Genomic DNA, 24,110 nt, shown 5'->3' with positions numbered 1-24,110 from the left:
TGTTAAGTGTCATATAATTACCCAGCATGTTTTAACAGATTAAAATATTTCCCTGTCTTTGTACTGTCAAATAAATATGGAATTCCTCGTGGAGAGGTTTATCGTCAAACCAAATGCTTTATACTCAGTGTGAAAATTCAATCACAATTGTCAAAGATCAAGCTGCTACTTCTGATAACAAACATGATGAGATATCATCTTGTTCAATATATGCTTTCAACTTGACATGTAGGCTAATAAAAAATATGAAGTTGTAGTATTTATTTTGTTTCTTGCACAACAGAAGGCTCCTATGAGGGATGATCAAAATACCCAGTCTCATTGCATAAAAATGCAGTCAACTCTTTATCTGGAGACAGATTAACTGGTTTGAAGACTAACTTCAGTAAAAGAATAACAGCATGCATTGCATTCACAAAAGATTTTAAAATTACTATGCATCAGTGATTGTATCTCAACGAAAGAATGTCTATTTATTCAACTACAAAATAAACATAAGACACTACATTGTGTCTTATCGCAACAAGTTTCTCTCACTTAACAGCTATTTATTGAGTATTTACTATGTACCAAGCTCTGTATTAGGCTATTCCACGTTATTAATCTGAACTAGTCTCCTGTCAACAGCTCTCCTTAGGGGAAGGCATGCAGCCAACTTCTTGTGAGTCAACTATACTTCTGAGATGCAAAACTTAAAAAGGAACAAAGATACTTTTGCACTAGGAAACAAACCCCAGTAGGTTTGTAGGTGTGGACTTAACTTCTCCCCTATCTTGCTCCTCATCCTGTTTTTTTTTTTTTACTTTGCCTCCCTTCTCAGGGAAAGCCTGAACCTGGCAGTCTTGTTTGCCTCCTTCTCCTTCAGCCTCCAAGTTCACAACCACCATGACCTGAAAAATTCCCTAGATGTTTTCAAATGTGTACACTTCCCTCCATCCCCTTTACCATTCTATCTCAAACCCCTTTACCATTATCTTAGCTCAGAACTCCCATCATCTGAAACCATCACCATGATAGTTACACAGCAGACACTCAAATATTTGCTAAATAATTGAATAAAGCAGCTTCAATCACATGCCCTTTAAGATACTGAAGTAAACAAGAGGAGAGAAATAACAACAACTGCAAAAACCACACTGATCTCATTCCCTTTTGAGTAGCCACTTCAGACATGTCAGTAGCAAAATCTCCCTCAGCTGGCTAAGCTAGACACCTGGGAGTTATCTTTGATCTCTCTCTCTCCTCCACCTCCCACACTATCGTCCCTATCCACCTTCTTCATTCCATTTCCTCAGTCACACACTAAGTGTCAGCCAATCACCGAATAGCTCCCCACTATAACCCTCTAACCCAGCACTGTCCAGTGGAACTTTCTGCGATGATGGAAATGTGCCATATCTATGCTGTCAACAGGCATGGACACTGAGCACTTGAAATGTGGCAAGTGTGACTGAGGAACTGCATTTTTAATTTTATCTAAATTTTAACTAATTTTAATTTAAATAGCCACATATGTTTAAGGGCAATAGTACTTGATAGTGCAGCTTAACCTTCTTCCATACTATTGATAGAAATATCTTCCTACAAAACATCTGATCACATTACTTGCCTTATAGAACTAACATGTCTCCATAAAATCTCCATCACTAGGCATGATAATCAAAGTTCTTCATGACCTAGACCAATTCACCACCTCAGTCCCATTAGCCCCACTTCTTTCCCATCTAGTCTCCAAAGAGATTGGACCACTCAAGTGTACTCACACATGCCACGCTATAACCCCTTATGCAAACTGCTGACTCTCACTTAGGATGCCTCTTCCTCTCACAGAACATCTACTCATCCTTCAAGATCCACCTCAAATTCTTGTTCCTCTCTGAAAACTTAACTGCCCTCTTGTAGCTGAGCTAGCCTTTCTGTCTTAACTCTGTTGCCAGACTTTGTGTATATAGTTTCATTAAAGCACTTAATCATAATGAATGGCTTACATGTGTAATGAGTCCCATGTATGCCAGGTAAATATTAATCACATACATTAAAAAGATAATTTAGCAAAGCATCTGACACAGGATTTCACCCTGAGTAAGCATGCAATAGATGTGCAAAGTCCTCAAGATATGTTTTAGGAATTGAATCAGCTAGGCTAGGGATCTTAACCAAATAGAGCAGGCTGAGAAAACAAGGGAGGAAAACAGAAGGATGGAGATGACACAGTGGAAAAGCTCACACGATACCACTAAGAGGCTTAGGTGGGGGAAAATATATAAGAAAATTAATGAAAGCCCCCAGAGAATAACTATTCAGTAAACTCATAGCTAAAGCTGAACTCGTTTCTCACCTTCCATCCCTAACTGGCAATAGTAATAATCAAATTCCTTAATCAGAGAGTGTGGCTGTTACAAGGTCAAGAACAAGAGAAAGCTGTTCTTGTGATGTACAACTGAGAAGAATTTGTTGTAAGCAGATCAATAGCACTATTACCACGGCCCACTCCTCAGGAAAGAGCTTTGTTATATAAAACATTGAACATATTTTCTGTAAGGAAAATCAACCTGTGGAAGACCAAGGAGAAGAAAATCTCTAAACTTACCTCTTTTTCATACCCTCTAAAATTACGTTTAGATAGAAACATTTCAAAAATCAATGACATCAATGTATGTTTATTCCTAATATAATCATTTCCTTTTATACAAAGTCTGCTTACAAAAACAATGCAGAGAAATCTTTAAATAGTTAAAGTTAAAAATTTTAATGGCATGCCTTAAGCAATACTCAATATATATACCACTCTATGCAGGTATCTGAACTGAATAAATATTAACTTTAAATAATATTTTGATGTTCTATTTCATTGGTTTGAGTAAGCATAGGTTTACAATATAATTTTGTTATTAAACAAAATCCTTTGGTTGGATTTGCAGATCAGAGAAAATTAATATTTGGATTTAGTTCAGAGGTTGAGTAAATTAGCTCAGTTCACTCTGGGTTTGAGTTCATGGTTCAGTTCAAGTTCCTGATAATGAGCACATCAAAATAAAAATATTTAAATAATGTAATCAGGGCTGACATTTAAGAGTAAGTGTTCAGGCAAATATGTGTTTTTAAAAAACAAACTCACTTTACAGAGAGAGCTAAGGTTAAATCCGAAGGTTTGAGCATTCCGGGAGCCAGCATTCATGTAGTTTCCCATTAGCAATACAAGTTCCAGCAACTTGCTAAAGCTTTTGCTCTTCTTTATCTCTTCGCAGGCAGTACTGACAGCCATGATGTCAGGTTTGATGTTGTTCACCTGCTCTTCAAACTGAAGCTTAAAGAGAATAGCACTGAGCCGTGGCCGTAGTCTCTTCACATTGCTCATCTGATTGAAAAGAAAACAGCAGATTTCCTCTAAAATGCATGGTATACTTTAGTACTGTACGGCTGCAAGTAATCTGGGATGATTTATTGGTATGACAGTACCAAGGAAGCAATATGTCTCCTAAAACTGATAGCAGGAAGAGAGAAAAGCCCTGCTTATTTTTGTAAGGAATCCAGAGTCATCTCTTAAAACCAAAATTAACAATTTAGATGCTCAATGAAAAGAAAGCTTTAATTAAATGATACAATTTAATTAAGTAATAAACAGTTTTTAAAGACCAAATTTTAGAAAGGTAACAGGGCACACAAGTAACAAATTACAAAGCATTCATATCATTACTCTGAATAATTTTTATTCCACACTGCAATATACTGGGTCATGTTTAAAACATGTTCAGAAAGGTCTAAAGAGGGTTTGTTTTCCTCAAATAGCAACTGCTGGCCTCCAAAGCCCTGCTGACTAACAGTATGTGCTAGATAGAGGGAGAGTAAATAGGTCCCAATTTGTACTAAATTGACTTTCTTCGGAAACACAGGAAAGTAGAATGACTCCCGACACATACTAACTTAGCAGAATCAGAGGTAGGAAGCATGGGAGTAGCAGACGACAGAAGCAGCACAAAGCCACAAATCTAACATATGCCAAGTTAACCCTATTTGGGACTCTGGGTTTGTCTCCTGGCAATGTGGGGGGTTAGAGGTGTCAAAAAGAACAAAGTGGTAAGTTCTTGCCTTTATGCTCACTCCCTGTGTCATATTCAACACATGTTATGTACCTGTAGACATAACTGCATTTAAGCCAGATATGAATTCCTCGCCTTAGGGATTTGAGACTTAAAACAAACTGAAGGGGCAGTAATAGTAAAACTGCTGATTCAACAACTATTGTAAATATCAAAAGCAGTTTGAGGCAAGGTCAGAAAAGAAAATAGTGACAGAACACAAAAGGGTTAAAAGAGGGACCAGTTCTCTTAGCTGTAGACCCTGAAGGAAAGGCTAAAAAAACACCACTATATAAAGCTTGTAGGATGCCAAATACAGTGGAAATCATAATTGTTTAGGACACAGAAATCTATCTGCTCATAATATAATATTGTTATTTAAAATATACTACACAAAAGCTTATTTAGACTTCAACATGATATTTACAGACACTGTCTTAGTGACTTAATATAACTCATCTTACTCATCTAACAAAACTAAGCAGTAAAGAATTAGCTCTTGGTACACTCTTCTGAGAGAGTATTTTCAGATGGACAAAATCCTTACAGTGACTGAAAAGCTCCATCATCAAATAATATAAATAACTAATTTAAATCTAACATTTTCCCTAGCCACTCGACATGTTAAATGTTTATCTGTAATCAAGATTCTAAGAGTTCAAGTAATGTAGTTAAACAAGAAGTCTGCTCTACAAAGTACTTTAAGGAATGTCTTCAGATTTCCCTGTCTAGGGAAAATAAATTTTTTTCTACTAAATGAAAGTAAAAAAACTGTAAGCTCAACAACATATTTTGAAAAAGAAAGAAAAGAACCAGTTGTGGTGGCTCATGCCTGCAATGTCAGCAGTTTGGGAGGCTGAGGTGAGAGGAATACCTGACGCCACAAATTCTAGACCAGCCTGGGCAACACAGTGAGACCACATCTCTACAAAAAATAAAATTTAAGTGGGCGTGGAGACTTGTGCCTGTAGTCTGAGCTGCTCAAGAGGTTGAGGTGGGAGGATCCCTTGAGTCCAGGCTGCAGTGCACAGCACTGCATTCCAGCCTGGGCAACAGAGCAAGACCCTGTCTAAAGGAAAGGAAAAAGGAAAGGAGAGCAGAGAGGAGGAGGAGGGGAGGAAAGAGCTGGGGAAAGGGGAGGAGGGGAGAGGAGAGGAGGGGAAGTGAGGGAAGGGTAGGGAAGGGGAGGGGAAGGGAGGAGAGGGGAGGGAAGGGGAGGAGAGGAGAGGAGAAGAGAGGGGAAGGGAGGGGAGGGGAGGGGAGGGGAGGAGAGGACCATTACTAAAGGTTTTATAGAGTAAGTCTAAGCAATATAAAATTGTAGAAAAACAAAGGGAGGCCTTTTAGAATATCACATCTTTATAGGCATGAATCATTCTTTTTAAACACTGTATCTCTAGTACACAAAGTAGGGTTAAGCAGAAATTACTTTTCATAAAGACATTTGTCTTAAAATGTAGTGTATGCTCCCAAATGTACTCACTTCCCTGGACTTCTTTATTCTTAAACATTGTAAATGACAGATATCCATATTACATTGGTAAAAATAATAATGCTCTATTACACTTAATATATCCTTTAGAATAGTGACACGAACAAAAGAGCACTCACTTTGTAATATATATAGCTATGGCCATTCGAAAGGTGTATAACGGGCTCACAACATCTCTGTTCTCAGTAGGTGCCCCTATTCATGATTATGAAGTCACGTATTAGGCACTTTGCAATAAACATGAGAAGAAATTCTCCAGTATTCCATGTAAAACATTAGTATTACAAAATGTATTAATTCTAACATATATTAATGTACTACTTTCATGCACAAAGAGAGAGAAAAAAAGCCTGCTTAAATGCCTACATTTTACCACCCCAAAATATGTTAAAGCTTTCCTGCTGACAAGCTAACCATATGTAGCCAGCATAAAGTAATTAATTTTCCTAGAAAAATATAACCTAGATTTGTATGAATAATGAGTCTATCTGGCACTAGGGACAGGTACCTTGAAAAGATAGAGTAAGTCTATGATGTAATGCAGAACAAAGTGCTACAAGTTCATGAAAAACCCTGACAAAGCAAAGTTAGGAAAGGTAACCTAAAGCAGAGCTTTGAATGTAACTTTTTTTAATAGATGTCCTTTACATATTGTTCTTTCTTCCAAATTTAGATTAATTAGTATTCTGACAATTATTAAATAAATGTATTTTAATAAACAAAATTATAAAGCTGGAATGGACCTTTAGAGGTCACCTGGATATAGTTCCTATCTTTAGTTCACTATTTAGCTGTACAATGATCCCCTAAGTAAATAGTTGTCCTTTTTAATTAAGAAATAAAATTTCATTTAAGGTTAATGTTCCCAGATCTAGATCTTGGTATCTATTATAATAATAGGAGGACTTTTTTTCATTATTTAAATCAGTTTGTTTCTTCAGATGGAATCAAATAAAAAAGGTGAAAAGGTAGGAACATATATACGTATATATATGAACATATATATAAAATATACATTTAATATATATAAAACTTCATGTATTTTTTAAAACTGAACAACATTTCCTCATCCTCATCACTTTCCACATTTTATCAACATTGGGAATTTGCATTCTGGTCTCCTGATAAGGGTACTAGAACTCTGACTTGTCTGCCAAAGACTAAGCCAAATGTAGAAATGAAGAGCTGTGGTGATCAAAATATATATACATATATATACATATATATTTTTTTTTGAGACAGAGTCTGGCTCTGCTGCCCGGGCTAGAATGCCCTGGCGTCAGCCTAGCTCACAGCATCCTCAAACTCCTGGGCTCAAGCAATCCTTCTGCCTCAGCCTCCCAAGTAGGTGGGACTTCAGGCATTCGCCACCATGTCTGGCTCATTTTTTCTATATATTTTTAGTTGTCCGATTAATTTCTTTCTATTTTTTAGTAGAGATGGGGTCTCGCTCTTGCTCAGGCTGGTCTTGAACTCCTGACCTCGAGTGATCCTCCCGCCTCGGCCTCCCAGAGTGCTAGGCTTACAGGCATGAGCCACCGCACCTGGCCTCAAATAATATTTTGAATGGCAACAGAAAGTCATGTTTTTCAAGTATAATTTTTTAAGAGATGGGGTCTTGCTCTGTTGCCCAGGCTGGAGTACAGTGGCATAATCATGCTCACTGTAACCACAAACTCCTGGGCTCAAGTGATCCTTCCACCTTGGCCTCCCAAAGTGCTGGAATTACAGACGTGAGCCACTATGCCTAGTGGTAATTTTAATTTTATCCACTAATTTATGGGGGAAAAAATAGAATCGCTATGACTTTTTTGTATGACAACTATGTTTAACACCATATAGTTCTCTTTGCACAGTTTCTTTCATAAATAGGAGGTTGTCAGAAGTGAACTTATTCAAAATTTGTTGAGTTTTTTTCCCCTACCCTACTATACACACTTATGTAGGGTCACCTCAAAAGAAATTTTAGTAAATGTTCCATATCATTCTTATTCCTCACTAAAACCACTATAAAAGTAACCATTCATTTAACTTACTTTCTAACAGTATGATAACCTACTGATTGATAAGTTACTGGCTTCAGTCTTAATTGACTTTATACTCTGAAAGCTGTAGTTCACATAAATACCTAATTATAAGGAATAAAGGAACAGCATCTCAGGAAGATTAAAGTACTCCTTTAAGTCACATGGCTAGTAGAACCCGGGCCTAGAGCTAACTTGCTGCTAACCAAGTGTCCTTACCACTCGGAGCATCACAATGGGGAAATTAATAACCACAATTTAAAAACTATCTCGAATTAAAACTTTTTCTACTGTTTTCTTACAAGTAAGAATTAATTTTAATTTCCCCACAGTAGTTATTAGGTAACACACTATGGAGAATGACTCTGCTATGAGCTCTGCCTGCTACCTGTACTTTCTAAAATATTTCTTTCTTCTCTCCTTAGTATAACCAACTACTTCCTATTGTGCTGAATTTTAATACTTTTCCAGATCTACTTTTGTTGTTCCTCCACACTGCACTCTCCATTCGTACTTCCCTATTAGCTAATTCTTCAGTTCTCAGTGAGAGAAGTATGATAAGCAAGAAGAATGCGAAAATGCAAATGCATCTTTGTGAAAGACAAGAGAAAGTACTTTGAGAAAGTTGTGTGATTTAACACATTGACTGCCATACGAGAAAAAATTTTTTTTTTTCCCCTGGAGCCATGGTGTTTTATTACAAAAATAGAATAAAAACCTCGAAAACAAAACAATCTTTTCTAATTTAATGAAAAATCTGTTATTTTTATTGTTTTCTGTTTTTTCAATAAAAAAGTAATATAAAAACTTGAAAATTAGTAAAGTAAAAAGTTATGTCAAAACTTGAAAAACAGTTCATAAGGGTAAAGTGTTTTTCTTGACTTGTCAGGCTTAAGAAATTTATTGACTTCTATTCACTTAATTCATGTTTTTAGAATTGTCAATATTAATTGTAACAATAAGAACATCAACAAGTAAGATTTTCACAAACCAACTGCAGGGTTTTGCCCAAATTTTCCCTCACAAAGCCTGGACTGAAAACTAGCATGAGTTAAATACAACCTACGTGGCAGTTAATGTGTTAACACTTGGATCACAGAATTAAGACACTTAAAAATTTTTTGAACCTGATTTTTCTAATGATATGAAAAATATCTTTCACTGTTAGTAGGCCAGTATATTCATGATCTCCAGAATTCTCAGAAAAAAGGTTTGTTTCACTTGGAGAAAGGCTTCAAAAAACTAACTTAAAAGGCCTTACTGTCTGAGTAGTACTAATAACATCAAAAATGTTTTTTAAAATAAATGTGCTATTATCATATTAAAGCTGCAATACTAAAATTATTTAAGAAAACGATATAACAATAAAGTATATATGATACAATTTTTACATGTTTTATAGGAGCAAGGTAAAGCCAAGACTTACACAAAAAATATTTTAAATAAAATGTATATTCCTCTACCTAGTAAAGAAATAGTTATAGACATCAGATACTGCTTTACCTTTGTTTGTAAATTTTCATCAATTCTGGACCACTAAGGATTTCAAAGAATGTCCAAATGAGTTCTGTAGATGCTCAGAATTTGCAAGCTGTAAAGCTATGAATGGTAAAACTAGAGAGCAAAGAGACTTCCTTTTTAATTTGGCAGTCTTAGCAAACAATCTTAACACATAAGTTTCATATCTGTTGAATTAAAAACTGGCGTAAAACCCAGAACCATATTAGTGTTTCAAATTCATTCATGCCTGCTTCTAGAAAATTCCCATCCTGCCATAGAAAACCAATGTTTTAATTTCTATCTCTATCGCTTAGTTTTGCCTGTTCTTTAAATTTATATTAATAAAACTATAAACAGTTTATATGCCTAACTTTCAAAAAAATAACTTCGAGATTCATACACATATAGTGTGTTTCATTTTTTATTAACAAGCAGTATTTCATTGTAAGAAAATACCAAAATTTGTTTATCCAATTTCCTGCTGATGGACTTTGTTTTTTTCTAGTTTGGAGCTAGGTAGTGGGTTGGGTTGAATCCACTTAGAGAGACCCACAAAAAGATATGCTTAAGCCTTAAATTCTGATACCTGGGAATGTGATCATATTTGGAAACAGAGTTTTTGCAGATGAAGTTAAGAATCTCAAGAAGAGATCATCCTGGATTTAGAGTGGGCCCTAAATCCAATGGCTGCAGGTCTTAATAAATGAAAGGGGAGAGGGAGAAACAGCTGGAGAGAGAGAGGGAGGGAGGTGAAGACGGAGGCAGAGGCTGGAGTGATGCATTCTACCACCCAGAAAATACCAAGGATTGTTAGAAGCTATGAGAAGCTAAGGGAGACACATGGACCAGATTCTTCCTCAGAGCCTCTGGAAGAAACTAACCCTGCCTGCCAACACCTTGATTTATGACTTTTGGCCCCCAGAAATGTGAGAGAATAAATCTCTGTTGTTTTAAGTCACCAAGGTTGTGGACATTTGTTAGGGCAGCCCTAGGAAACTAATACAGGCTATTATAAATATTCTTATGTGAGTATTTTCATTTCTATTAAATATCTAAATGATACAGTGCAAATATATACTTAAGAATTGTCAGACTTTTTACAAAGTGGTTTATACCATTTTACCTTCCCTTTACCAATGTATATTTTATTCTGGAAGCTTTATATTTTATCTTTTCATGCTTAGGTCTATACTCCATTCCTTTAATTACTCAGGGTGGTATGGTGCAGGAGTTAAGATTCATTTTAGACCTCAAGACATCGAAGTTTTAAAACACCATTTGATACAAAGAAATTCCTTTCCTCATTCAATAACCTTGAAGCCTTTGTTGAAAGTCAAATGACAATATCTTTGTGGGTTTATTTCTAACTTTCCAGAAGTTTATTTATATATCCTTAAGCCAAAATCTGTCTTAATATAAAATCAGCAGTCTAAGTCCTTTTGCTCTTTTTCAAAATGCTTTTCTGTGTTCTATGTCCTTTGCATGCTGTATGAATTTTAGTAACTACTTGTCAATTTCTGTAATAAAACTTGCTGGTATTTTGGTTGGGAATGTGTGGAATCTATAGATCATTTGAGGGAAAAATGTAATCTTAACAATATTGAGTCTTCTAATCTACAAGCATGGTACGTATCACCATTTCTTTACAACTTCTTTAACTTCTCTCAGCAATATCTTATAGTTTTCAGTATAGATGACTTGCATATGTTTAGTGAAATGTATCCCTATGTATTTTTCACTTTGTGATGTTGTTGTAAATAGTACTATATTAAGTACATTTTCCAATATTTCGCTGCCTGTAAAAAAAACAAAAAAACTGGTTTTGGTACACTGACTATTCTATGACATCGCTAAATTAACTGGTTGCCTCTATCAGAGATTCCATAGGAATTCATATAGACAATCAGGTTAGTTAAAAAAAAAAAAAAAAAAAAAATTTCCTCAATTTCAATGTATTGGCGTCTTAGTTTTTCTTATTATATAGGTTAGAACATACATTATAATGCTAAAAATAAGTAATGAAAATAGATACCCTTGCCTCGATTTCAATCATAAAAGACAAAGCACTTACTTTTTCATCACTAAGTAAGAGTATAGCCCTAAGTTTTCCACAGATGTCCTTTATCAGATTGAGGAAGTTTCCTTTCCAGTTTGCTGAGAGTTTTTATCATAAAAAAGGTTGAATTCTGTCAACTGCTTCTTATTTTGCATCTATTTAAATAATTACGATTTTTCTCATAGGTATCTGGTATTTTTTTTCCTGATAATATCAGTAACTAATTAATTTTCGAACATTAAACCAAATCAACCTTGCATTCCAGGGATCAACCTCACTTGGTCATAATATACTCTCCTTTTTATTCCTGGCAACATTTGGCCAGAAATATTTTGTTGCCCACTTTTGCATCTATGTTTATGTATGATATGAGTTTCTAATTTTTCTGTAGTATTAATAGATTCCCTTCTTTGATTCCTGATATTAGTAATTTGAGAATTTGATTTTCTTCTTCAGCAGTTCATTTTCTTTTGGCTCAAAATAATTCCTTCAGCCCACTAGTAGTTTAAAATTATGTTATGCAATATTTAAACAGTGAGAGATGTTCTATTATTGTTGTTGTTTTAATTCTATTGTAGACAGAAAGCATACTCTGTCAGATAATCAATCTTTTGAAAATTATCCAGATTTATTTTATATTCCTATATTGTCTACCTTAGTGAATGTTCCACATGCATTTGAAAAGAATGTGTATTCTGCAGTTGTTATAGATAGTGTAAAAATATCAGAACAAGTTGGTTGACAGAATTGTCTTGATTTTCTAAATATTTACTGATGTTTTTTGGTCTAGTTTTTCAAGAATTTATTCAAAGAGGGGTATTAAAGTCTCATTATGATTGAGGAGTTATCTATTTTTCCATTTAATTCTGCCAGGTTTTGCTTCATAAATTTTGATGTTCTATTATTAGTCATACATATTTAAGATGATTATCTCTTCCTGGTGAATTATTCTTTTTGTCATTGTGTAATGACACTCTATTTCTTGTAATATGCTTTGCCTTGAAATATACAGTCTCTGAAATATATATACCCATGATACTTTTCTTATGCTTTTTACTATTTGTTTTCCATGTGTCCTTTCTGCTTTTTTCCTATTGCTATGTTGTGAATGTTTGTGCCCCTTCCCAAACACATATGTTGCAAATCTACTCACCAGTGTGATGAAACTAGGAGGTGGGGCCTTTGGAAAGTGATTGGATTGTGAAGGTAGAGCCCTCATGGATGAGATTAGCACCCTTATAAAAGAGGTCCCATAAAGCTTCCTTGCCCATCTACCATGTGAGGACATAGCTAGAAGGCATCATCTATGAATCAGAAAGTGAGCCATCACCAGACATGGAATCTGCCAGCACCCTGATCTTGAAATTCCTAGCCTCCAGAACTGGGAGAAATAAATTTCTGTTATTATAAGCCATCCAGTTTACAGTATTTTGCTATAACAGCTCAAACAGACTAAGACATCCTCTTTTATCCCTTTCCCGCTTTGTGTTAATCAAGTAATGTCTAGTATTTTATTTCCTCTACTGGCTCCTTAACTATATCTCCTTTTATTATATTTCCCCTAGTTGGTCTAGAACTAACAACATATGTCTTTGAAGATACATACCTTTGAAGATTGTTCAGTCTTATTTTATCAGGCAAATCAATCACTGGGTGATCACTTCAAGTTGTATAGGCTTCAGATTATGCTTTGTTAGTGTAGCTCTGTGGAATGTAAGAAGTGTTTCCCTAGCCCATCTAACTGAGTGGAACTCAATCTCAAATTGTCTTCCTTGAGGAGTTTGTCAAGACTTGATGTAGGCTTTGTTAGAGTGGGTCTAGAGTAAATTTTTCTTTAGAGTGTGGTCCTCCTTCCTAAAGCACAATCTTTTCCTTATTTAAGAGGATGCCAAGTATGTTAATGAAATGTTTAAAGATCTCTCTGTTCTGGCAGAGCCAGAAGTCCAACGCCCCTTGGTAATGCTGGACCTCTAGTATCTCTGTTCTACTCTCACCCTGTAGCAGCTGCTACCTGGCAAGTCTTTCTCAGTGTAGGAACAGCCCAGCCCCCAGGAACAGACTCAAGGGAGCTCCCCACATGGACTGCTGGAGTCTCTTTCCGTACAACTCCTTCTTTATCCGTGCCCTGCCCTGCTGATACCAGCTGTTTCACTACTGTAAATTCTGAACTCTGGCTCCTCAGCTCAGAGAGACCTACGTCCTCTGCTAGAACACACCCCTCTCTGTGCTACAATTGGAAAATTGTCACCAGGCCAAAGGCAGGGTATTCATGAGATTCATAAATTTCTGTCCAATCAAGGATGACAGCTTTTCTCTACCAGTTGTCCACTATCTAAAGATAGTTGACTTGCATATTTTGTCTAGTTTTATCATTAACAGTTTACATATCTTTTGTTAAATTTATTCCTAAGTATTTTAAGTTTATGTTACTGTAAATGAAAATTTTTAAAACTTTTATGACATTTCAATTTTTAATATACAAAAAATCCACCCTTTACCCAAATTAACCAAATTATTTACATTTTGCCCCATTTGCTTTATCATATCCTCTCAGTCTCTTCCTATTTATACTTTTATACATATAAGTATATGTATAAGGTGGTATCCACAAGTTTTTCCAATATTATGTTACTATCAGTTCCTTTATAATTAATAAGTAATTTATGGGGAGATGCTTTGGCCTTATGTAAGTAATATGTATATAACCTATTTTCATCACATTTTCACATTTTTATCAATGGGGACAGCACACTGAGTAGGAAAATACCCATTACAAAATCTACTCAACTTGATTAAAATTGAACTTTATGGATCCTTCCAGAAACAATGGTGCATTCAAGAGCGTGACATAAAACTGCAAATGAACCAGCATATATCTACAATAATTACAAGTTAAGCCACGACTGCAACAAAATTGCCTAACTCTACAGTAATTTAGTTCCTTAAATCCAGCTTTACCTTTCCATTGTTTCCAAAGTAGTCTTACAAGAATATATGTAGACCAACAAAATGAGATTTACAGAGTACAGAAAAATGCTTCCCGGGCACTAGATGATAGATCTAAAAAGCAACCTTAAAACAATGTTTTTTGCAAAGTGATGAATCATAAGAGACCTTTTTGCTTATAACTACAAAATGCTTTAGGCTTTATTTCAAATGAATGATGCATGGCTAGTAATTACTATGTGACTATAATGATGCTTTGTTTTGTTTTTCCAAATGAAAGAAATTAAGCAAATTGTGCCATAAAATTTCAATACTACATAGATGGACTGACTAGAAAGCATCATGTTTCCATACCAAAAAAGAAAGAAAAATCATCAGAAAAAAATAAAAACAACCCACAATTCTATTATGGACTCAAATGCCCCGCTTTTCAGTGGGAATTTTGTGGGGTAGTGGAGATTTCAGATTTAAAATCTCAAAGTAAAAAGAGAAAAAAAATTTCCAAAACTTATTTTTGAATTAGCAGCAATTTCACGTTCCTATTTAAACATTCTAAGTAATCTGTATCTATTATTAACTCAAAGTTAATCTTCAAATATTAAAAATAAGTTGCTCCAGTAATGAAGCACACAGCGACCACTGCTAAAAGCAACTTCAAGGACAGTAGACACCTACAGTAAACAGAAATACAAGAGTAATTACCAACATAAGAAGTGAAGTATGGCCTCAGTGTCACAAAAGCATGGGTCATTGCTAAGCTGTAATATTTACTCTTTGAGTGAACAAGTTACCTCATCTAGGTAATGGTAATGCCTACTTCTGGAGTTATATGAGAACAAGATATAATTATTCATTGATTTATGCATCAAATATTTATTGAACACTTATTATGTGTCAAACCCTCTTTTAGGGCTTGGAGATTTATAATGAAAATTAAAAAAAAAACTGGTCCACATGGAATGTACTATATATAAGTAAGCAGACAAAAAGGGAAAGAAAGAGAAATAAAATAGAACAGACAAGATCATTTTAGATAGGAATACATGCTATAAATAAATGAAACGTAGGGTAATATGGATAGAGAATGATGAGGGGGAATATTACTATGATGAATTCTTCCATGAGGAAGTGGTATTTGGGCCAAAGAAGAGGAAAAGTCAAGAATAAAGACAAACCTGAAGTGGCAACAAGAAAATAAATATGGATGAAACAGTGGATTGGGAGAAAAGGGATTGAAGAAATATAGACTAGATCATTTTATAAATTATCATGAAATTAGCAACCATTAGAAGAGCCAAAGAGAAAACTGAAAGAATTCATTAACACTAGAAGAAATGTTAAAGCAATCCTTCAAGAAGGACAATGATTTCAGATGGAAGTCTAGATTTACACAAGAAGTAAAGAATACTAGAAATGGTATATAAAATATTTTTAATAAATAAACTTAAATTAAAATATGTGTGTGTGCATATATATATATATATATATTCCAAACCCTAAACAAACCATGAACCCTAAAGCAACCACCAATATAGCAAAACAAAGAATAAGTGTTAATAAGTGAATCAAAAGATAAAATGGAGTCATTAAAATAATCCAAAAGGAGGTAGAAAAAGAGTACCAATGAATGGATGAGATAAACAGAAAACAATAAGATGACAGATTCAAATCTGGCCATATGAATAACCATATTAAATGAAAATGGTCTAAATATTCCAGATTAAAAGGCAGAAACGGTCAGACTGGATAAAAAAGCAAGAATATGCTGCCTACAAGAATTTCTGGCTAAAAGGAAAAGGATAGGAAGAAATATATCATGCTATCACTAATCAATATAAAGCTGGAGTGACTATATTAATATAGACAAAGTAAGTTCAGAAACAATTAGAGTATTTTAAGCTTGGAAGTAACATAATCCCATTTAGTTTTACAATAAGAGTTCACTAGCTGCTATGTGGAAATAGTGCATTCAAAACATGAAGCACAGGTCCTGAATAATCAACAAATAACAAATACAAAAATATATACGTTTCTATATTTTTGAACTTGCACAGCATCACCATGCCTGAGATTATATCTTTTCTCAACAATATTGTTCTAAGATTAATAACCACACTTCATTCATTCTACTTTAAATTTGGCTTTGCATTGCTATTTCATTAACATTTATGAAACAAACACATGATAAGCATGGCAATCCCTCCCTGACTTTCAGAATTGTATTTAACAAAAGAGGGATTATGAGAAATCATTAAAATACCATAAACATGATACTTACATTCAAGGGTCTCTTCGGCTAAATCCTCTGAACTTGTAAGTGGTTAATTAATTACATGTTCAAGATTGATCAGTGGACCAGGTTAAGGTCAGTTAGTTACAGAGTAAAGGGAGAGCTACAGCTGAAGGTAGAATTCAAACAAAAAATATAATACAGTCAGATCCTTGAATGTAATTCTGGCCAGCTGACCCTTTTATATCTATCTTCAAAAGCTGATATCACTAGCGGGCAATGAAGTTTTTGGTGGTATTTTAGGTAGACAGGGTCAGGGGTAAAGGAGGTACAGATAGTGCCATAGGGAATGTCCTCTATGTTGCAGATTAGTTTATTCAAAAATATTAAATAAGAGGGTCCTTCCCTACAATACTTCTTAACTAACTCATCTCAAACAATAACTCTGCCAAAACTCTTAAATGATTAACTCCTTACTTTTAATTTCATCTATGCCATTTTAAAAATTCTTGCTTTCTCTGATGTCAGAAATATTAATGACAAAAGTGTTTCTGTGTTTTATCCAAACATAAACCCATTAAGAATGACATCTTGCTACATTTTTTTGTATTGATTGTTTGCAGTTTTTATTCTCTATTTCTACCTTAGGACAAATAAAATTCATTCAGAAACTTCAAAAAAATAAATTGGTGGGCTTTCAGAAATTCATTCTAATGATTTAGGCACTTTACTGTGGCTAGTAGTTCAAGGGGAGCTACTAGGTGTTTGGGTTATGCTTCAGTTCAAACCATTAATCTAGTGGGTGCGTTCTGAGAGCATTCAGATCAAATTACTGTGATACATTTTTCAGGAAACTCCTCTGCCCTTCAGTAATAAAGCATGCCCACTGTTTTTGTCTGAAGATGCCAGGGGGCCAGGTCTGTGGTCTGAAATTTAAACAGAATAAGAGAACTATGTGGATGCTAAGGTGTGGGAAGACCAAGGAAAATCTGCTAAAGCAGAGACAGAAGACAGAATTTGGGCAGTGGACATATAACTAATAAAAAATAGGGCTGTAGCTAAGACCCATGGTCATGGAAAAATAAGCAGAAAAAGTAGTATCTAACTGGTAAGAGAGACAATCATTAAAACCAGCAATCAAAATTATAGATAATTCCAAAGGAAGTTATAAGAATTTGGTAAGAAGTAAGGAACTGAGATCACAGCAGACAAAGTCCCTCACAGGAAAAAACAGAAAAGCAAAGAAGGCCCCCCAAAAGTGCATAAAGTATGAGAATAAGGACAGAACAACAGACAATTGATCAATAAAGGAAAGCACTGTCATGACTCTATTAATAGTTTTCTCTTAAGTACATTAAAAATATAGAATGTTTTGAAAATCCTGGGTCAGAACTTAGGAAAAACATAAATATAATATCAAGGAAACCCATAAAATAAAGCTGCTGGAAGCTTAAATCCTTTCAGAACACACTAGCATTCAACTGATCAGAATGATGCAGGCACTTTACTGTGAGTAGGGGTTCCAAGGGGACCTGCTTATAAAGGAAACCCTGATAAACGAGGCTAGACAGACTTTACTTGCCCACAGTATAAAACGTCAGTAATGCCATATAGCTTACTATAAGAAAAAAAAATACATAATATGACAATAAAAATATCGACAGACTAAATATTGACCTAATTACAGTTTCAGCATTAAGCCACAGACTATGAAAACCTTTAAATAAATTAAAATTTATGCCACCAAGTCTTCACTATTTAATGCATAAATGTAAGTCAATGCACTGTCAGTAGTACAGTACAAGCACACAAAAAGAATTACCTAGCAGGTAAGAATTTGGATAAATTCTCAGATTTTCCTGGCAGATAGAATTTGGACAAATATAGTAAGTCAAATGATTTAGTAGTGGTAATGCTGGCAGTATATGAGTTAATGATAGCTTTTCATTAAAGGGGGAAAAATCACTTTGACTATTTGGTATCCCCTCTTCTAAATTCATATAATATCTGGAGTTGGATACAAAATTGGTATCCTTGAAAAAGAAAGAAAAATAGCAGTAATAATGGATAATAGCTGACTTTCAGGATAGGGAACTTGACCCCATGTTAAAGGAAAGAAAACAAAAACACATTCATCCTTTCAAAAGAGCTAAGTCTGGTATGGAAGATAAGGATGATTAATGAAACATATAATTCAATACTAAATAAAAACATAAGCAAAGCAAAAAAAGAGAAAAAAACCTGGACAAGTACTATAATTAACCAAATAAATATGGGGCCAAAACACCACCACCCTCTGTTCCAGGAGCCACATGTGAATTAAGTTAAATAAAAGTTTATACAATTGATTCTGGGAATCCCAGGGAAGTTTGTCAAGTGATTAGCATCAGAGTACCAGTTTTGCTGTTACCCTGGGGACAGAAATGGGGAAAGGCCTCTCAGGTAAAGTCAGTGCTCAGGCCACAAGAGAAATGAGCCAGATGAAGTAGTTCACATTCTAGAAATGTATACATTTACTGGGCTTTTTAAGGGAGGGCAGAGGATTACCCTCCCATCTGGGCCCTTTGTTTCTGAAAATAGAAAATGGTTAATATTTGGTTTCTGAAAATAAAAGCAGAGACAGGCCTGGTACTGAAAAAAAACACAACATAGGCTAAAAACCTTTCTCTCGGCCAGGCATGGTGGCTCATGCCTATAATCCTAGCACTTTGGGAGGCTGAGACAGGAGGATCACTTGAGGTCAGGAGTTGGAGACCAGCCTGAGCAAGAGCAAGACATTGTCTCTACAAAAAATAGAAAAATTAGTCAGGTGGGGTGGCTCCCGTCTGTAGTACCAGATATGTGGGAGGCTGAGGCAGGAGGATCACTTGAGCCCAGGAATTGAGGTTGCTGTGAGCTATGATCACACCACTGCACTCTAGCCTGGGAAACAGAGCAAGACCCTGTCTCAAAAACTAAAAATGAAAACAAACAAACAAATAAACCACTTTTCCCTTTGCCACCTCCTGTATGCATCTACTTCTTTGCCAATACGTCAAGACCTCTATGCCTAGAAGAAAGTTGGTATGGTGGAAACAAAATGAAATACGGAAATGTGGAGTCAGAAATCCTCAGTATGAATCCTTCTCTTTTGCTAATGTCATGTGGGGGTTCTTGGTTAACTCACTTATTCTATAACAGTTTCAGTTTTTGCAACCCTAAGGGGCTATTTTAAGGAATATATCAGATAAATGTATGTAAACCATACTTTGTAAATAGTAAATCACTAAACAAAAGTCAGATAATATAACTGCTATGTAATTACTTGCCTGCTCTATAGTGGCTCATTTGATGCAATACTTACTTATGTCATTAACCTAAAACTCTAAATTAATCTCTCTCCCTGCTCCTATTATACAAACCATCATCTTCTAAGTATAACAAGTCACAGATACCATATTTTAAAAAATAATCAGACTAATATAAAGTAAGATTTAATCTTCTCTAGCTATCCTATAGTGTGAGATGATTTACAAGCAGAAGGCTGACCTGCTGTTTCGTAGTATTAGACAGTTAAATAAATTTGTAGTATTTTTTTTTTTATTCTGGTCCTTGAGTACAACTTTTGTAACAACCATCAAGCTGTTATTGTACACAACTGGATGATTTTAACTTCAGGGGATTCCTAAAGATCCTCAGTTGGATATACCTAGTCAGAGAGCTAGAGGTAGAAAGCTTTTAGCTCGTATTTCTGGCTCCAACACGTGCAACTAATATAGAAGCAAAGCTTATCCTAATTAGTCTTTCAGTAATTTGAATTACACTCTTGAAGCCTGTTCCCATTAAAAGAAAACAAATACTCCAGCATCATGTCTCAATATGAGATCTGGAAGTCATGATAATTGATTACAATGAATTGTTCATCAGTCAGTATCTACTTTTATGTCGCCCCTATCTCAGTCCCTTTGCTGCTCTGTGCTACAATAAATTTGTATATTTAAAAGCTAAAGTACAAAAAGTCTGGAAGGTCTAAAAATTGCTCAGAAAGAATTATTAATAAAATAATTATATGGGGTGGATAAAATCATTAAAAGAAATGAGAAAGAAGAGGATATCAAAAAAAAAGAGATCAGAGGATAGAATCTGAGTAAGACTCTTATTCAAGTGTTAGAATAAATAGGAAAAGAGCCAGATAGGAGTCAGACAAGCAGTACAAGGGAGCCGGCAGAGAGAATAAAAAGAAAGTAGGTGTAACAAATAGGGTGAAACGCTGACCAGAGGTCAAGAGCATACACACCGATGAGAGATGAAAGGGAGTAAGTTGGACCTGGAATCATGAGGTTGTCTATAACACTAAGAGAGTAGCTCTAAGACGTGAAGGGAGCAAAAACACATATGTAAAACACACTAAAGAATTGCAGAATAGTGAAAGAGAAAATTCTAACTGTCAAGTAGAATACAGATCTTAAGGGGGTCCTGAACTGGATCAAAACAAATGAGAAGAAAACATTCAAAATAAAAACATGAGAATGACCATAGCAACTAACATAATTGGGCACTTATTCACTACATACTACACACATGCATACTCTCCTAACTCTCAATACAATTCTGTGAGATAGGTTCTTTATTCATGTACATTTTATAAAAAATGAAAATGAAATTGAGGGGTGTTAAACTTGTCCAAAGTCTCACAACTAATATATGGTAAAATCAGAATTAAAACTCAGGTCTGTCTAATCAGATTAGAACACAATGAAGGATAGCTGAAGGTATCTGGAATACCAAGACAAAGTTGTTTTAACCCAGATTCAAGTTAAATACTGGGAACTTGTTGCCTGGCATACCTCGGTAAGCCAAGAGTTAAATGATTTTAGTTTTTTGGTATTTAAAATAAGTCATAAAGCATTTTAGGGAAATTTATTTACTCATTCATCAATATTTGTTGAGTGCTTACTATAGACCAGGTATTTATTGTTTGAGACATTAGGAATTCACCAGTGAATACTAGAGAGAATGATTCCTGCCATCATGGACACTCTTATAGACTGATAGGATAATGGACAGAATATAATACAGTAAATGAGAAGATGATGGACACTAATGAGAAAAATATTACAGGGAAGAGGAAAGGAAGTACTTTGGGCAATGGGGTATGCAATTTCAAATAGAGAGCTTAGAGAAGACCTATGTAAGTTGACATATGAAGAAAGACCAGAAGGACATGAGGAAGCAAGCCATTGGAGTAACTGGAGGAAGGAAGGTCCGGGGAGAGTAAAAGGCAAGTGAAAACTCCCTAAGAATGTGATTGGCATGTTGGGGAAATAGTACAGAGGCCATATGGTTAAAGTTGCCTTAGCCAGGAGAGAATGGTGCAAGATAAGGCAAAAAATCTGTCCTTGAGGCAGGGACAGATTATGTAAAGCCTTACAGACTGCTACAAGGATTTAGGACTTTCCTCTGAGGTGGGAAGCCATTGTAGGGATACAGAGACAGAAAATTATCTGACTGAAATCACTGGCTGTTGTGTCAAGAATAGACTGTGTTGAAAATAAATTGGGATAGATACTGTTTCTTAATATTATCAAATTCTTTCACAGATTTTTACATCCATGTGATATAAAACACAAGCAAAATTTTGTGCCTTTTGACACCAAATAAAAAAAAAGGGAGAAATCAATATAAATTACAGTTGAAATTTCAAACTTTTTGAGACACTCACTAGTGTTAGCAGCTCAATGAAATAGCATATTATTCTGATCATGGTGTGTTTTTATTAGTTCTAATAAATTAAAGAATTGCAGAGTTATTTAATATAGCTGACGTTCTGCTAATTTCAAGGGAACAGGGGTAACAAAAGCTCATAAGAGAATTCATTCAGAGCGCAATTCCACTTATCCTCCCACTCTACAGAGAACACAATTGGTAGCATGCGAGTGATTTTTCCCCTTAATGGCAAGATTTGATATTACTATTTTGATGTAGATTTGAACTAAATGAACTCAATCTCTTGATTAAATGAGAGTTATTTTATCCAGGAATATGCCTGCACACCTTTGGCATTTTAACTTTATCTTAGTTCATAATATAGGCACTATATATTTATTATGATCTATTAGAGATTATTCCATTTTCTCTCATATGAGAGCAAGGTCTGGAGGCAAAAGCAGTTTTTTCTTTCTGTCCACAGACACATATTCTCATGACCACTAGCTTCCTTCCAAATGTCCCTGATGAATTATATGCCCTATGAATGCCAAATAGCCTTCTCACCCCAACTCATGCTTAGTTTTTGAAACAAACTGCAATAGTGTCATATTATAAAATCACCTTGTACAATTCCCTAGATCGGGGATTGCAATTTTCCTCAGAGAGGTGGTAACCAGCAGCAAAAACAAACAAAACCTTGCTGATGATGTCCCTCTCCAGGGAAAAGACTGAGAAAAACAGTAAGGTTTGCATATTTCGCTTTGTCCTTCACCGCTGCCTGTGTTACATTTCTAGTTCACTCAGTGATCTCATCCAGTCCCATAGCTTTAAATGTCACCTGTATGCTACTGGCTCCCAGATTTATACCTCCCAGCCTGAACTCCCAGCTTCCATCCCCAATGCATATTTCATATGTCCACTTGGATGTCTACAGACATTCTGAGTTATCTTTCCTCTGACAATTTCCACATCTCTGTAAATGGGAACGCTTATCTTTCTAATTGCAAGGGTAACAATCTTGGAGTTATTCTTGACTTCTCTTATACCCTGCATTCAATCTGTCAGAAATCCTATCTTCCCTACTTGCAAAATCATCCAGAATCTGACGACTTTTCACCAGTGACACTGCCATCATGCCGATCAAGCCACCACTAATTCACAGCTTAATAATGAGATCATTGAAATAATGTGTTAACTGGCCACTGGCTTCGATTATGTGCCCCACCCCACCCCACTACCTGTTTCTCCACACAGCTGCCAGAATAACACTTGTAAAGCATCAATCTGATCATTTCACTCCTTTGTTTATAGCTCTCAAACAGCTTTCTTAGAGAAAAATCCCTGGGACTCACACCATGGCTGCAAGGCCCTGAATGATGAAGGCCCTGGAGGACTCCCTAACATCATTGTCTACCCATCTCTGTCATTCACTCTGCCACAGCCAATGGCCTCACACAGCCAAACTCACTGATCCCTCAAGGCCTTGGTGTTTGTGCTAGCTTCTGTCTATACCATGCTTTAGCCACATGTCTACCTAAAGTCATACAGGCTTCCGCTCAAATCTTACCTCTTCAGAGAGGCCTTAATAACCATGCTAATCTCTCTCTCACACACATACACTCATGTACCACTTTCTGCGGAGCATTTATTATTATCTGATATTGCATTATTATATTTTTGTTTGAGCATATATTGCTAGTGTCCCCAACAAAAATGTAAGACAAATAAGAACTAAGAGGCTCACTGTAATAAACTCAGAGCCTAGAGCAATACCCAGCACACAGTAGGTGTTCAATAAATATCAAAAAGTGAATAATAAATGAATTATTCCTGAATCAAGGAGACAAGGTATTCAAATAAAACATATCAGACACTGGTGCAGTTACCAACATAAACTCAAGGTGTAAGTTCATCCACGAAATTCAAGCCCCTGTAATGTTCAAAGGCTGAAACCTGCACTAATGGAAAGTTGCTACCAGAAGCCATCTCCTCAGAATTATCTAATGAGAGCTGAAATCAAAATTTTAAAAGTTCTTAAATAAACCTAACCTTTCAGCAGTGAAGGCAATGTTAAGTTCAACCATAAAAAAAAAAA

The 24,110-nt window shown here is 35.4% G+C and overlaps 1 protein-coding gene across 1 annotated transcript in view; it reads right to left on the bottom strand.

The window, feature by feature from the left end:
• DIAPH3 (diaphanous-related formin 3) overlaps positions 1 to 24,110 on the bottom strand; it is a 536,888-nt gene that overhangs the window by 236,583 nt on the left and 276,195 nt on the right. Inside the window, 1 exon segment of the mRNA XM_012654946.1 lies at positions 3,119 to 3,358. Within this exon segment, the coding sequence (XP_012510400.1) occupies positions 3,119 to 3,358 (240 nt within the window).

The sequence above is a fragment of the Propithecus coquereli genome, unplaced genomic scaffold (genome assembly GCF_000956105.1).
Source record: "Propithecus coquereli isolate 6110/MARCELLA unplaced genomic scaffold, Pcoq_1.0 Scaffold453, whole genome shotgun sequence".
NCBI classification, from domain to species: domain Eukaryota; kingdom Metazoa; phylum Chordata; class Mammalia; order Primates; family Indriidae; genus Propithecus; species Propithecus coquereli.
The sequence above is the reverse complement of the archived record's forward strand: the minus strand, read 5'-3'. Positions and strand labels throughout refer to the sequence as shown.